The sequence below is a fragment of the Coregonus lavaretus genome (genome assembly GCF_964263955.1).
Source record: "Coregonus lavaretus genome assembly, chromosome: 9".
NCBI lineage: Eukaryota > Metazoa > Chordata > Actinopteri > Salmoniformes > Salmonidae > Coregonus > Coregonus lavaretus.
The window spans coordinates 44,196,502-44,213,959 of record NC_139996.1 but is presented as its reverse complement, the minus strand read 5'-3'; the positions used below and the strand labels follow the sequence as shown (position 1 = coordinate 44,213,959).

At 43.1% G+C, this 17,458-nt stretch overlaps 1 protein-coding gene across 1 annotated transcript in view; it reads left to right on the top strand.

Moving 5' to 3' along the window:
• The window catches only part of LOC311135373 (metabotropic glutamate receptor 8-like), a gene marked incomplete at both ends in the record, with an annotated part of 298,164 nt that extends 284,325 nt beyond the window's left edge, over positions 1–13,839 (top strand). Inside the window, 2 exons of the mRNA XM_084169312.1 lie at positions 11,124–11,370; positions 13,790–13,839. Of these exons, the coding sequence (XP_084025438.1) occupies positions 11,124–11,370; positions 13,790–13,839 (297 nt within the window). The remainder of the gene's footprint in view (positions 1–11,123; positions 11,371–13,789) is intronic.
• Between the last annotated feature and the right edge of the window lie 3,619 nt (positions 13,840–17,458).

Below are 17,458 nucleotides of genomic sequence, written 5' to 3'. Positions count from 1 at the left end.
TATTCTAGCCAGTTATCTAAATGTGTAGTAACCATGGCCGAATACCGACCGGGCATGAAGGGCACGTGCTAAGGGGCCCTGACCTCCAGGGGGCCCCCATTGATTTTGTTAGTCACTCTTACTCAGATATCAGTAACAAATGTGTAGAATCGCAGGAAATTAGCTGTAAAACAGCCCAAATAAATTCTCCACCCCATGGCAAAATGAGTGGAATTGCAGGAAATTCACTTTAAAACTGCTAAACAAATTCTCTGCCCCATGGAAAAATGAGTAGAATTGCATGAAATGTGTTATAAAATTGCAGAAATGTCTCTACGCCCCGTGGCAAAATGTGTAGAATTGCTGGAAATACATCTCCTGATTCTGTAGCATGACGAAGCTTGATGTACAAGTACACACCCTGGACAGAAAGCTAGTCTGTCGTAGGGCCTTACACCCAATCCATCTTCTTAATGCTTAGTGCCAGGCAGAGAGGCATCGAGTCCCAGTTTTAGAATCCTTGGTACGACTTGACCGATCGAACACCCAACCTTCCTGTCTCAGAGCGTGCACTCTAACCACCAGGCTACTGAGTTTGGTTGAGCATGATACTGAACCAACAAACCCATTATCATTGAATTGACATTACGCTGGGAAATTCTTCAAAGCCCTATGAAGTATAGCAATGCCAAAATATGATAATTTAATTATAAGCTGTCATGTTTGGCATTAGTATTCCTTGTGTTTTGTCCTCAAACTTGTGAGAAAGAGCACATTTGCTGAAAGTAAAGTTTCAACTCTTTCAATTCTTCTCAGTGAAAACGAATAATATGTTCTCTCTCATTTGACTCAGGGCAACCTGTCTTTTCAGTGAAAATGAAACTGGAGCTTAAATAATTGCTATGGACGGTGACAATAACAATGTGCTTCGTATTGACTTTCGACAAGTATGAGAACGATATGCAGTGGACCGAAGCTAATCCGCACATTCAGAGACTTTGGAAAAAGCAAGAAAAATAAATTGATAGGAGTGAAAGGAGCAAAACACATCATATATTTGTTATAGTGTACACATATCATATCACAGAAAACTGAAAGTCACTCAAGCTTTAAAGCTTGGGGGGGTCTACTAAGCTAACATATGGAATTGTTTTAAGATGCCAAGGATAATTTAGCTATTTGATTTTGAATTTTTTAGGAGCCAATGTTTTTGATCAAATAAAAGCATTGAAATATTGAGTTTGGCCCATAGAAACGCATTGAATAACACATTCATAAATGGCAAAACAAGACAGTCAAAAAATAAATCATAAGGAATAAGGTTTGAAGTGTCTTTCCTATACTGTATCTAGGAGATCTAAATGTTTGTGTTTTTTTGGACACATATTTAACCCCTTTTTTTTGTTGGCACAAAACTACCTCCATACTGCCATTCATTTTTTACACTAGTACCTGGTTACTGTGACACTTGTGGGGGATCATTGAGCAAAATAGAGGACACCATTGAGTGAGGGGGAGTCTAACCTTTCCATAGAGTGTCATATTAGTTTGTAGTCCAAACCGTTCAGATGCTACAAATGTTTTTGTGGGAAGACCGATTTTCCGGATGTCTCATGGTCTGATAAACACCGCTGTAGCTTGGCCACCTTCCACAGCAGATGCAGAAGACCGACATAGACGGATGTAATTGTCACGCTCGTCGAACAGAGAGGACCAAGGCGCAGCGTTGCGGGTGAACATATTTATATTTATTGACTAGATCACACGATCAAAACAAAGAACGAAACGTGAAGTCCTTCGATACACAAACCAAAAGGAACAAGAAACCACAAAACACAAAGTGCAAGACAAACAGTTAAATATGGCTCCCAATCAGAGACACCCAGCTGACACTCGTTGCCTCTGATTGGGAGTCACTCAGACCAACATAGAAAATTAAACATAGACTTACACACCCTGGCTCAACATAACATAGTCCCCAGAGCCAGGGCGTGACAGTACCCCCCCCCAAAGGCGCGGACTCCGGCCGCGCCAAACAACCACAACAGGGGAGGGACCGGGTGGGCACTCCGCCTCGGCGGCGGATCCGGCTCCGGACATGACCCAGGCACGGGTTGTGCTGGACTGACGACGCACACCCCTGGCTTGATGCGTGGAGGAGGAACGGGCCGGACCGGGCTGACGAAGCGCACCCCTGACTTGGTGCGGGGAGCAGGAATGAGCCGGACCGGGCTGACGACGCACACCACTGGCTTGGTGCGGGAAGCTTGGATGGGCCGGACTGGGCTGGCGACGCGCACCACAGACTTGGTGCGGAGAGCAGGAACGGGCCGTGCCGGACTGACGACGCACACCACTGGCTTGGTGCGGGAAGCTTGGATGGGCCGGACTGGGCTGGCGACACGCACCACAGACTTGGTGCGGAGAGCAGGAACGGGCCGGGCTGGGCTGTCGACGCACACCGTAGGCTTTGTGCGTGGAGCAGGAACAGGCCGGGCTGGGCTGTCGACGCACACCACTGACTTGGTGGGAATGGCAGGAACAGGCCGGGCTGGGCTGACGACGCGCACCACTGACTTGGTGGGAATGGCAGGAACAGGCCGGGCCGGGCTGACGACGCGCACCACTGACTTGGTGGGAATGGCAGGAACAGGCCGGGCTGGGCTGACGACGCGCACCACTGACGTGGTGGGAATGGCAGGAACAGGCCGGACCGTACTGGGGACACACACCACTGGCCCCACGCAGGGATCAGGAACGGGCCGGACCGGACTGGTAACACACCCCAGTACCTCTCGCCGTGCCTCCACACTTTCCCTCTCCTCTGTGCCCAGTGGCCCCCCTAACCTGGCGGCCTTCTCTGCCAACGCTTTGCACCGCTCTAACCCGTACACCTGCTGGCCCGACGTCGTGAGCCCCCCCCTAAAAATTTCCTGGGGGTCTCTCCTCCCTCTTGCCAGACTCGCAATCATCTCCTCCCACGTCCATCCTCTCTCCTCGTCACGCTGCTTGATCCAGTCGAGGTTGCCACGGAGATCTGCCAGCGATGGCTCCTGAACACGCTGCTTGGTCTGGTTAAGGTGGTTTCTTCTGTCACGCTCGTCGAACAGAGAGGACCAAGGCGCAGCGTTGCGGGTGAACATATTTATATTTATTGACTAGATCACACGATCAAAACAAAGAACGAAACGTGAAGTCCTTCGATACACAAACCAAAAGGAACAAGAAACCACAAAACACAAAGTGCAAGACAAACAGTTAAATATGGCTCCCAATCAGAGACACCCAGCTGACACTCGTTGCCTCTGATTGGGAGTCACTCAGACCAACATAGAAAATTAAACATAGACTTACACACCCTGGCTCAACATAACATAGTCCCCAGAGCCAGGGCGTGACAGTAATGGATTGAGATGCAGCCCATGCAAAAAAAAACTGATATCTCTAGTTTAAACTGACAGATTTTGATGGGGTATTGTTTTATTATGATAATTAGACTTCCGCGTGGGTGCGTCACTAGACTCTTAAGGATTAAGTATTGATCAGTACAGGTAATTTTTGTTGGCCACCAAGACAAAACTTTGGCAGTGATATAATTTAAATTGTGATGCTGAAAAAATTACTTTGGATTTCACCTAATTCTTTCATAAAGAGCACATGTTCAACTTCATAACAAAATTGTTATCCCATCGCAAGAGGTAAAAAATATATACTATAGTATGTACTATAGTAAGTGCCTCTCTCCAGCTTAATTCAATAATGAAATAAATCTAATGCCCAAGATTGGGCACAAGGCTGTTGTTATTTTTTTTTTCTTAGTTTTTATTGATTGAAACAAAAACTATACATCATACAATGCTCCACAATATGCTAGGTCTTGTGCTTCCAATGAGTGATATTATACAGCTCTACAGTGGATGGTTAGCAGTGTTATGGTGCGTTCGTACCAAGTAGGAAGTGGGGATTTACCACATCTGGGATAAATCCACTTGAACGGCCCTCCAACTAATTAAATCATCCATGAATCCCCTTGTGATAGGGAATGGAAGCTTATTGTGTGCAACAGGGAGGGGCAATTGAATGCAATATTCACATTTATTTTATTATATTATTACAACATTTCTAGCCTGTCTATCTATGGGTAACAAGGTTGACGTGTCGCCAAACCCACTGGCTCCAGGCCATCTATAAATCACTTCTAGGCAAATCCCCGCCTTATTTTAGCTCATTGGTCACGATAGCAACACCCACCCGTAGTATGCGCTCCAGCAGGTATATGTCACTGGTCATCCCCAAAGCCAACACCTCCTTTGGCCGCCATTCCTTCCAGTTCTCTGCTGCCAATGACTGGAACAAATTGCAAAAATCTCTGAAGCTGGAGACACTTATCTCCCTCACTAACTTTAAGCATCAGTTGTCAGAGCACCTTACCGATCACTGCACCAGTACACAGCCCATCTGAAATTAGCCCACCCAACTACCTCATCCCTATATTGTTATTTATATTGCTCATTTACACCTCAGTATCTCTATTTGCACATCATCTCTTGCACATCTATCATTACAGTGTTAATACTAATTGTAATTATTTTGCACTATAACCTATTTATTGCCTTACCTCCATAACTTGCTACATTTGCACACACTGTATATATATTTTCTGTTGTATTTTTGACTTTATGTTTTGTTTTACCCCATATGTAACTGTGTTGTTGTTTTTATCGCACTGCTTTGCTTTATCTTGGCCAGGTCGCACTGGCTTACCTGGTTAAATAAAGGTAAAAAATATTTTTTTTTTTTTTTTTTTTTAAACGTGTTATGCTCGACCAGCTCAGTTTTTCACAACAAAACACCAGAAAATGCCCAAAAATAGTAGAACCAGCTCACCTGCTTTTACACGATGATTTGACTATTAGATGTTCAATTTTTATTTTGAACTAAATATTGAAACACCATATTAAATTGAGAGTTCAGTTCACTTAACAGGGTTGACATTAAAATGAGGGACAGACGTAAATGAATCACTAATCACATGAAATAAATAATTATAATAATCTTCAGAAATGACTGTTGTAAGTAACAGCAAACTTTCCAGGACATAGACATGTTTTATATGGGCAGAAAGCTTAAATTATTGTTAATCTAACTGCACTGTCCAATTTACAGTAGCTATTACAGTGAAAAACATACCATGCTATTGTTTGAGGAGATTGCACAACAACAAAAAACTTAGCATGGCAACTGTTTGATACATTCACCTCTGGAGGTAAATTATTTACTTACATTCAGTAATCTTGCTCTGACTTGTCATCCTAAGGGTACCAGAGATAACATGTAGCATAGTTTTGTTTGATAAAATCAATTTTTATATTCAAATGTAGGAACTGGGTTCTACAGTTTGAACCCCTGCTGTCTCTGGCTCTTCACCCACCCTGCCCGGCCATCTAGATGTGTGAAAGTTAGTGTATAAGCTAATGATCCATCATGTATGACATTCCTGGGAGTGTGTAAACTTACATTTTGTATTACCATATCATTTTTGTATGTTCATTTCATTTTCGTCATTTAGCAGAAGCTCTTATCCAGAGCGACTTACAAATTGGTGCATTCACCTTATGATAGCCAGTGGGACAACCACTTTACAATATATATATATATTTTTTTTTTGGGGGGGTGGGGTAGGGGGAGGGTAGAAGGATTACTTTTATCCTATCCCAGGTATTCCTTAAAGAGGTGGGGTTTCAAGTGTCTCCGGAAGGTGGTGAGTGACTCCGCTGTCCTGGCGTCGTGAGGGAGCTTGTTCCACCAATGGGGTGCCAGAGCAGCGAACAGTTTTGACTGGGCTGAGTGGGAACTGTGCTTCCGCAGGGGGGCCAGCAGGCCAGAGATGGATGAACGCAATGCCCTCGTTTGGGTGTAGGGACTGATCAGAGCCTGAAGGTACGGAGGTGCCGTTCCCCTCACAGCTCCGTAGGCAAGCACCATGGTCTTGTAGCAGATGCAGGCTTCAACTGGAAGCCAGTGGAGTGTGCGGAGGATCGGGGTGACATGAGAGAACTTGGGAAGGTTGAACACCAGACGGGCTGCAGCGTTCTGGATTAGTTGTAGGGGGTTAATGGCACAGGCAGGGAGCCCAGCCAACAGCGTGTTGCAGTAATCCAGACGGGAGATGACAAGTGCCTGGATTAGGACCTGTGCCACTTCCTGTGTAAGGTAGGGTTTTACTCTGCGAATGTTGTAGAGCATGAACCTACAGGATTGGGTCACCGCTTTGATGTTAGCGGAGAACGACAGGGTGTGGTCCAGGGTCACGCCAAGGTTCTTTGCACTCTGGGAGGAGGACACAACAGAGTTGTCAACCGTGATGGCGAGATCATGGAGCAGGCAGTCCTTCCCCGGGAGGAAGAGCAGCTCCGTCTTGTCGAGGTTCAGCTTGAGGTGGTGATCTGTCATCCACACTGATATGTCTGCCAGACATGCAGAGATGCGATTTGCCACCTGGTTATAAGAAGGGGGAAAGGAGAAGATTAATTGTGTGTCGTCTGCGTAGCAATGATAGGAGAGACCATGTGAGGATATGACAGAGCCAAGTGACTTGGTGTATAGAGAGAATAGGAGAGGGCCTAGAACTGAGCCCTGGGGGACACCAGTCGTGAGAGCATGTGGTGCGGAGACAGATTCTCGCCACGCCACCTGGTAGGAGCGACCTGTGAGGTAGGACGCAATCCAAGAGTGAGCTGCGTCGGAGTTGCCCAACTCGGAGAGGATGGAGAGGAGGATCTGATGGTTCACAGTATCAAAGGCAGCAGATAGGTCTAGAAGGATGAGAGCAGAGGAGAGAGAATTAGCTTTAGCAGTGCGGAGAGCCTCCGTGACACAGAGAAGAGCAGTCTCAGTTGAATGACCAGTCTTGAAACCTGACTGAAGGTCAAGAAGGTCATTCTGAGAGAGATAGCAAGAGAGTTGGCTAAAGACGGCACGCTCAAGAGTTTTGGAGAGAAAAGAAAGAAGGGATACTGGTCTGTAGTTGTTGACATCGGAGGGATCGAGTGTAGGTTTTTTGAGAAGGGGTGCAACTCTCGCTCTCTTGAAGACGGAAGGGACATAGCCAGTGGTCAAGGATGAGTTGATGAGCGAGGTGAGGTAAGGGAGAATGTCTCCAGAAATGGTCTGGAGAAGAGAGGAGGGGATAGGGTCAAGCGGGCAGGTTGTCGGGCGGCCGGAAGTCACAAGTCGCAAGATTTCATCTGGAGAGAGAGGGGAGAAAGAAGTCAAAGCATAGGGTAGGGCAGTGTGAGCAGGACCAGCGGTGTCATTTGACTTAATAAATGAGGATCGGATGTCGTCAACCTTCTTTTCAAAATGGTTGACGAAGTCATCCACAAAGAAGGAGGAGGGAGGGGGAGGAGGAGGAGGATTCAGCAATAGAATCCTATAGTTCTCTATAGTTATGTACTTGAAAATGTATCAATTGACCAATTTGGCACATTTGGGCAGACTTGATACAAAATAGTCCAGTATTGCAAAGCTTCACTGGATCAATCTGAATCTTTGCACACACACTGCTTCCATCTAGTGGCCAAAATCTACATTGCACATAAACTGCAATATTATATTGTGGCCTTTCTATTGCATTTCAAAGATGATGGAACAAAATAAATAATAGAAAACGCATGTTTTTTTGTTTGTATTATCTTTTACCAGATCTAATGTGTTATATTTTCCTACATTAATTTCACATTTCCACAAACTTCAAAGTGTTTCCTTTCAAATGGTATCAATAATATGCATATCCTTGCTTCAGGTCCTGAGCTACAGGCAGTTAGATTTGGTATGTCATTTTAGGCGAAAAGTGAAAAAAAGGATCCGATCCTTAAGAGGTTTTAAGAGGTAAATACTTTGATAGACTATGATAGGGAAGTAATAAAACATAATGTTTTTTTACAGCAGAAGACTGAAGTCTAGTATAATGTCAAAAGCAAATCTCATCCTCATACCAAACTGAGCAAAAATATGAATGCAACATGCAACAATTTCAAAATTACAGTTTATATAAGGAAATCAGTCAATTGAAATAAATTAATTAGGCCCAAACTATGGATTTCACATGACTGGGAATACAGATATGCATCTGTTGGTCACAGATACCTGGTGGACATTACTGCAGTCAGCACGCCAATTGCACACTCCCTCAAAACGTGAGCTATCTGTGGCATTGTTGTGTGTGACAAAACTGCACATTTTAGAGTGACCTTTTATTGTCCCCAGCACAAGGTGCACCTGTGTAATGATCATTCTGTTTAGTCAGCTTAATCTTGATATGCCACACCTTTCAAGTGGATGGATTATCTTGGCAAAGGAGAAATGCTCACTAACAGGGATGTAAACAAATTTGTGCACAAACTTTTAGAGAAATAAGCTTTTTGTGCTTATGGAAAATTCCGGGGATCTTTTATTTCAGCTCATGAAACATGGGACCAACACCTTACATGTTGCATTTAAATTTTTGTTCAGTGTATATCTCTACCTACTGGTACATTCAATTAGACTCCTGCTAACCCCTCCCCCACACTACTATTCCAAACAGTGTGCATATGACCATGTGCTTGTGATGTGTTTATTAGTCATTCTCTCCTATCTCTGCCATAGCCACCTCAGCAGGTTCAGGTGATAAATGTCACTGAGCTTCATGCCCCAGATTCCTGGCTGACCTAAAAGCGAGGGTGATTGTTCCTCAGTTCTTGCCTTTGGAAACCGACCCCTTCACTCTTATTATAGATCTAAAGATGCTGCTGAACTGGTTCAAACTAGGACTTGCCACCAGCCCTAACTGGAGACCCACTGGAAAACACTCTGCAGCCACACTTTGGAACTCTTTCTTATTGGTCTATTAACTAGAAACACCAGGCGGGCCAAAACTCCATCCCACAAAAACACGCTGAAATTTCAGGCGGTCTTTTCAAATAGCTCTTACACTAAAATGGCATTATCATCATTTCCACAATTTCAGTGTTGTTCCAACCTCATAGTGTGGAAAGATATATATATAACAAAGGAAAATCGTGTTTTTGACTGCACTGGGCCTTTAAGATAACCTTAAGGGGTTTGAGCCACAAGATAATAATATCACCTTTATAAGTGGCTTTATGTTTGTGAACCAATATGGCTGACCTTGAAATCCATGCCCGACAGAGAGTGTGTCATATAAGCTTTGCTCTCACAATATAAATAATTCCTAGATGTTTGTCTAGAGGCCCTCTAAATGGCTTTATGCTTGAACGTCTACCATACATTTTCAGAACGATACCTTGATTTATGATGGAATGGCTTCCACTGTAGCTCAGTTGGTAGAGCATGGCGCTTGCAATGCCAGGGTTGTGGGGTTGATTCCCACGGGGGCCAGGATGAAAAATGTATGCACTCACTAACTGTAAGTCGCTCTGGATAAGAACATCTGCTAAATGACTAAAATGTAAATGTATTGTTCAGACTCAAGGGAGATGTGCCACCTGTTGCCAGTTCCTCTTCATTCTCTACCATACTAAATGTACAGATATGGCTGAGCAAATACCCTCTGAGAATTCTCACTGTCAGTTTACCGCTCAATGAGAGCGCCATTAATTGTGTTGAAGTTTCTAAACGCTTTTGCTATGACTACTCAGGCGGTGTCTAAGCAGGTGTGCTCACGTCAGCGGTTATTTTCTCTCAGCCTCTTGGCAGAATGTGTGGAATAGCATGATATTAGCTATACAACTGCACACTTTTCTCTTTGCCCCATGGCAACATGTACATAATTGTAGGAAGTTAACAGCTAAGGGGCCCTTGCTCAGACCTTGCCGGGGGGAGGGGGGGGGGGGGGACTGTAACATTGGAAAGTAGTCAATGAAACATGAAATTATAATGCCTGGTTATGCACAACAGGTGGGAGAAGAGTAGAAGTGTGTACATGACGGTCGGGGTACCTCACCTGGGTTGTCAGTGGTTGGAATGGGTTTGTTTTAAGTGGTTATAAGAAACCTGAATAGTGTACTGCAAGTTTGAATGTTCCACGTGAACACACCAACACACTATCACAGATTATTGTGAAATAGACACAAATTACTTATTTAAAATGTGTGACAGGCACACGAAAAACAAGCACACTTTTTTGTGTGTATTACACTATTTTCTTCTAAACACATTTCGATTTTCATTCTTCATAACATATTTTTGTACATTACACAAATTCCAATTTGCTGTGGCTAATATTAGCTAGGTTAGCTAAGTGGCTAATGTTAGCTAAACTAGGGGTAAGGTTAGGGGTTAGGTTTAGGGGTTATGGTTAGGGGTTAAGGTTAGGTAACATGCTAGCTAAGTAGTAAAAGGGTTAGTTTAGGGTGAGGGTTAGCTAACATGCTAGCTAAGTAGCTAAAATGCTAAAGTTGTCCATGATGTGATTCTAACACGCAACGTTTGCGTTGATAGAAGGTTGCATTATATGCCTACCCATCCTCCCCGACCAACCTCTGGCCTATCATTTCTGTCTTAAGTAACCTACTCTCTTTATCTGTGATTGGAATGCACTGAATACAAAGTTGTGTACTGAACACGAAGAAAAAAACAAATCCAATAAGCATTTTGTGTCTATTTCACAATAATCCGTGATACTAGGTTGGAACACACTGTGCATGACAAGTGAACAGCAACTAGGTTGTGTACTGGTGGTTTGAGTTTGATCCCAGTATGTTCAATAGACCTCACTATTATGAGCTCACTGACAATAAGTGTCCTCAGAAAAGAGCATGTGCCAAAATACAAATTAAATCTGCTCTTAGAAAAAAGGTGCTATCTAGAACCTAAAAGGGTTCTTTGGCTGTCCCCATAGGAGAACCCTTTGAATAACCCTTTTTGGATCCAGGTAGAACCTTTTGGGGTTCTGTGAAGAGCCCTTTCCAAAGAGGGTTCTACGTGGAACCCAAAAGGGTTCTACCTGGAACCAAAAAGGGTTCTACGAGGGCAGCCGAATAACCCTTTTGGAACCGTTTTTTCTAAGTGTGTTGTGTCAGGGATCACAGGTTCCTCTCCCCAGGACTCTCTTTGAAGCACCTCAGACTCATTCACTTATCTCTCTCTCTCTCTCTCTCTCTCTCTCTCTGTCTCGTCAGATGTACATCCAGACAGCCACGCTGACCGTCTCCCTTAGCCTGAGCGCCTGCGTCTCTCTGGGGATGCTCTACATGCCCAAGGTCTACATCATCATCTTCCACCCGGAGCAGAATGTCCCCAAGCGCAACCGCAGCTTCAAGGCCATCGTCACCATCGCCACCATGACCAGCAAGCTGTCCCAGCTGGCCTCCGAGCGACCCAACGGAGAGGTGCAGACCGAAATCTGCGAGGGCATGGATGCCAGCAGTGAGTATAAAGACGTGATCCCCTCACTTCGCAACACTGCCCCCGTTTTCTGTGAGGGCATGGATGCCAGCAGTGAGTATAAAGACGTGATCCCCTCACTTCGCAACACTGCCCCCGTTTTCTGCGAGGGCATGGATGCCAGCAGTGAGTATAAAGACGTGATCCCCTCACTTCGCAACACTGCCCCCGTTTTTTTCACCAATATGTTTATTTTTGTGCGGAGTATACAGTGAGGGAAAAAAGTATTTGATCCCCTGCTGATTTTGTACGTTTGCCCACTGACAAAGACATGATCAGTCTATAATTTTAATGGTAGGTTTATTTGAACAGTGAGAGACAGAATAACAACAAAAAAATGTTATACATAAATTTGCATTTTAATGAGGGAAATAAGTATTTGACCCATATGCAAAACATGACTTAGTACTTGGTGGCAAAACCCTTGTTGGCAATCACAGAGGTCAGACGTTTATTGTAGTTGGCCACCAGGCTTGCACACATCTCTGGAGGGATTCTGTTCCACTCCTCTTTGCAGATCTTCTCCAAGTCATTAAGGTTTCGAGGCTGACGTTTGGCAACTCGAACCTTCAGCTCCCTCCACAGATTTTCTATGGGATTAAGGTCTGGAGACTGGCTAGGCCACTCCAGGACCTTAATGTGCTTTCTTCTTGAGCCACTCCTTTGTTGCCTTGGCCGTTTGTTTTGGGTCATTGTCATGCTGGAATATCCATCCACGACCCATTTTCAATGCCCTGGCTGAGGGAAGGAGGTTCTCACCCAAGATTTGACGGTACATGGCCCTGTCCATTTCTCCCTTTGATGCGGTGAAGTTGTCCTGTTCCCTTAGCAGAAAAACACCCCCAAAGCATAATGTTTCCACCTCCATGTTTGACGGTGGGGTGGTGTTCTTGGGGTCATAGGTAGCATTCCTCCTCCTCCAAACACGGCGAGTTGAGTTGATGCCAAAGAGCTCGATTTTGGTCTCATCTGACCAAAACACTTTCACCCAGTTCTCCTCTGAATCATTCAGATGTTCATTGGCAAACTTCAGACGGCCCTGTATATGTACTTTCTTGAGCAGGGGGACCTTGCGGGCGCTGCAGGATTTCAGTCCTTCACGGCGTAGTGTGTTACCAATTGTTTTCTTGGTGACTATGGTCCCAGCTGCCTTGAGATCATTGACAAGATCCTCCCGTGTAGTTCTGGGCTGATTCCTCACCGTTCTCATGATCATTGCAACTCTAAGGAGGTGAGGTCTTGCATGGAGCCCCAGGCCGAGGGAGATTGACAGTCTTTTGTGTTTCTTCCATTTGCGAATAATCGCACCAACTGTTGTCACCTTCTCACCAAGCTGCTTGGCGATGGTCTTGTAGCCCATTCCAGCCTTGTGTAGGTCTACAATCTTGTCCCTGACATCATTGGAGAGCTCTTTGGTCTTGGCCATGGTGGAGAGTTTGGAATCTGATTGATTGATTGCTTCTGTAGACAGGTGTCTTTTATACAGGTAACAAGCTGAGATTAGGAGCACTCCCTTTAAGAGTGTGCTCCTAATCTCAGTTCGTTACCTGTATAAAAGACACCTGGGAGCCAGAAATCTTTCTGATTGAGAGGGGATCAAATACTTATTTCCCTCATTAAAATGCAAATCAATTTATAACATTTTTGACATGCTTTTTCTGGATTTTGTTGTTGTTATTAGGTCTCTCACTGTTCAAATAAACCTACCATTAAAATTATAGACTGATCATTCCGTTTTCAGTGGGCAAACGTACAAAATCAGCAGGGGATCAAATACTTTTTTCCCTCACTGTAGCATATGATAGGTACAACCACAGGCAACAGGTAAAAGGCTTTCTACATACAGTAAAATAAACCACAGTTACTCAGCTATAGCTACAGTATCTGAAATATTGTTGTTGAAATCAGCTTGTTGAATATAATTTGAGAACAGATTATGCATAACTGTTCATCGCTCAGATTTAGACTTCAAAGCCATTTCAGATTCCGTTAGCAGAAGTTTCATACAGGCAAGCATCCTGTTGTTTACTTATCATGATTGTGCTGACTGCACAGTTTGATCTCTAAAACTTTATTTAATTTCATATCTCATCAGTTTCTCATTTCACTGAACCTCTAAGCTGCTTTCTAATTTGTTGCCTTTTTCCCTAATTATGGAGAATTTCTCAAATAAATACATGAATACATTTCAAAATGTAACTTCATTGTGAGTGATTAGTCCACATAGCCAACTGTACTAGTTTAGGTTGATGGTAGAAAGCCATAGTATCCTCAACATTTCATCAAGACTGTCCAGTTATGGGGTAATGCATTGAGGGAAGGACTTAAACAATACATTGAGTACAGAGGGAATCACTACACTCCAGGAAACTAACATATTCTCTATTCTTTGCCTTTACAGTGCCATCATCCAAAACAACGTATGTCAGCTACACCAATCATGCCATCTGAAGAGAGAAGCACTGAATAGAGGATTACTGAGGAATTCCACTTGCAGACTTGGATGTGTCAGATTCACACATGACAGGGCGTTCCAACAAGCATGAGACATTGATATTGCTCAGAGTCCAAATGACGACTGAGAGCGTGGCAGTCAACATAAATATGCCTGCTCTTTCATGTTCACAGACAGAGCTAATGGGCCTCCTATAAGCGGACAAAACTAAACGAATGGTCACTAAACAATTTTAGATAATTTAAATAGAAATTGTTGGGATCAACCATGTTAGTTAGTTAGTTATTCTAATTATACGTATTTTGTGGTTGTAAAGATTTCTCATTCTTGTCTCATGTCGTCTGAACTGCATTACGAGATGAGTTTGTCTCTGTGTCGGCTAACTGAATTGTAGCCTTGAGTTGTGAAATCTGTTAATGCCATGGTTTAAGCATGCACATTTTTATACAAATACTTTATTCATAATAAAGGAATGTTTTGAAAATGTTTAGGATTGTTGGATGAGGTTAAATATGAGAGTCGGATATGATTTATGTAGTTTACCTCAATTTAGATGGAAGTGATACTCAATGCGTCATCAATAAGGCATAACAGTTATGTGGTTGCCTTGACCTGAATTGGGCACACACCAAAAATATACCAGGATGGTAAGTACGCAAATTATATTAAGAATGTAGGAAGTCTTAAAGCGAACTATGAAAAATATCTAGAGCACCCAAAAACCCCATGCTCTCAAAGGAAAACAAACAACATTGCTGTAGGTTTCCTATGAGACAAACTGTATAAAGTTGTGGCAAAAGTATTTCATGAGTTTTCCTGTGAACATAATGCAATTGTTTAGTTTTAACATTTTACTAGCTGCGCAACATCACCAAAACTTGAGAAAAAAAATTGGGGATGGACTGACTTTTAAAGCTTTTTCTTAGTAATGATGCTGATATTAAAAAGATCCCCATATGGTACACAAAGCAAATACACTGAACAAACATATACAGTATATGCAACAATTTCAAAGATTTTACTGAGTTACAGTTCATATAAGGAAATCAGTCAATTGAAATACATTCATAGGCCCTAATCTATGGATTTCACATGACTGGGAATACAGATATGCATCTGTTGGTTACATTTTTATGTAGGGATGTGGATCAGAAAACCAGTAAGTATATGATGTGACCACCATTTGCCTCATGCAGCGCGACACATCTCCTTCTCATAAAGTTGATCAGGCTGTTGATTGTGGCCTGTGGAATGTTGTCCCACTCCTCTTCAATGGCTGTGCAAAGTTGCTGGATTTGTTGGGAACTGGAGCATGCTGTCGTACATACCACCAAGGGGCACTCTGTTCACAACCATGACGTCAGCAAACCGCTCGCCCACACGACACCATACACGCTGTATGCCATCTGCCCTGTACAGTTTAAACCGGGACTCATCCGTGAAGAGCACATTTCTCCAGCGTGCCAGTGGCCATCGAAAGTGAGCAATTACCCACTGAAGTCGGTTAAGATGCCGAACTGCAGTCAGGTCAAGACCCTGGTGAGGACGACGGGCACGCAGATGAGCTTCCCTGAGAAGGTTTCTGACAGTTTGAGCAAAAATTATTTGGTTGCGCAAACCCACAGTTTGATCAGCTGTCCGGGTGGCTGGTCTCAAATGATCCCGCAGGTGAAGAAGCTGGATGTGGAGGTCCTGGGCTCGTGTGGTTACACGTGGTCTGCGGTTGTGAGGCTGGTCAGACATACTGCCAAATTCTCTAAAACGACGTTGGAGGCAGCTTATGGTAGAGAAATTAACATTCAATTCTCTGGCAACAGCATTCAATTCAAAACTTAAGACATCTGTGGCATTGTGTTGTGTGACAAAACTGCACATTTTAGAGTGGCATGTTATTGTCCCCAACACAAGGTGCACCTGTGTAATGATCACGATGTTTAAACAGCTTCTTCTTGATATGCCACACCTGTCAGGTTGATGGATTATCTTGGCAAAGGAGAAATTATCACTAACAGGGATGTAAACAGAGAAACGTGCTTTTTGTGCTTATGGAAAATGTCTGGGATCTTTTATTTCAGCACATGAAACATGGGACCAACACTTTACATGTTGCGTTTATATTGTTGTTCAGTGTACACTTTTTTTGCACTCATTTGTGCTATCTTGAACAGGGTAACAACATAATGGAACAAAAACGATGAGAGAGAAGGAAATCCAAAACAAACAAAAGTAGAAAATGTTGCAATGCACTAATGCTACAATGATAGTTTGGATCTTTAAGAGACTTTCCTACCAAGCCACTAAATTTGATAAGTAATAATTTGATTGAATGCAATTCTGACACACCTAAAATAATGTCTACGGCAAAACCAAAAAATCCCTGCACAGTACAGTATGTGAAAACCAGTTAAGGGAATCAATACAGCCATTGGTACAGGCGAAGCAGGATCAATACAAGCTACAAGTGAAAACTCCTGAACCATGTAATGAATATTTCTGCATTTTCAACTTAAGTGATGAATCCGTAGGCATTCGATGCATACTTTTCCTTGGTTGATGATCTAATTCAAACATAAATCCTCAGTATCTTTAACATATCTTTATCATATACCCATACATTGTGGGTATTATTAAAATATTATCATATTTGCTAGTAACTGTTTGCATTAACCACAAATGATCTCTCTACATTCGTTCCATATGACTAAATGTTCCTAAATTGTGATGTACAGTATATTGACAGAGTGGTCACAGGAGATACAGGTGACTGCCAAAACAATGGAAACACTTGAGTAAATGAGGGATACAACGTATATATTGAAAGCAGGTGTTTCAACACAGGTGTGGTTCCTGTGTTAATTACTCAATTAACATCCCATCATGCTTAGGGTCATGTATAAAAAAAATGCTGGGCAGGCCATTACTTTGGCCATTATTTTGGCTACCATGGCTTTGTCCCTGTAGGATTACAATGCCCCCATCTACAGGGCACGAGTGGTCAATAAATGGTTTGATGAGCATGAAAATGATGTAAACCATATGCCATAGCCGTCTCGGTCCCCAGATCACAACCCAATTGAACACTTTGTAGAGATTCTGGAGCGGCGCCTGAGACAGCGTTTATTATCACCATCAACAAAACACAAAATGATGGAATTTCTCGTGGAAGAATTGTGTCGCATCCCTCCAATAGAGTTTCAGACACTTGCAGAATGTATGCCAAGGTGCATTGAAACTGTTCTGGCTCGTGGTGGCCCAATGCCCTATTAAGAGACTTTTAAGGGACGTTATATTGGTGATTCCTTTATTTAGGCAGTTACCTGTAGATTGGAATATCACATTAACTAAATATGTCAACTTCTGTCTCACTTTTTTCTTTCAAAGAGTTTTGACCCTGGCAGCAATGGGCATGTCTCACACTTTAACGTTTACTGGTTATGATGATGGTTGTCCTTGGACACACACTGTTCTTCAGCTCAATAGTTACTATATTATTTTATACATTTAAGATTTATTAGAGTTTTGGCTGACTTACGACAGCCAAGCAGTCCCCAGTATCATCAATGCTAATGATAGTAATAATAATAATAATAATAGTCCCGGCATATTGATCTTTTT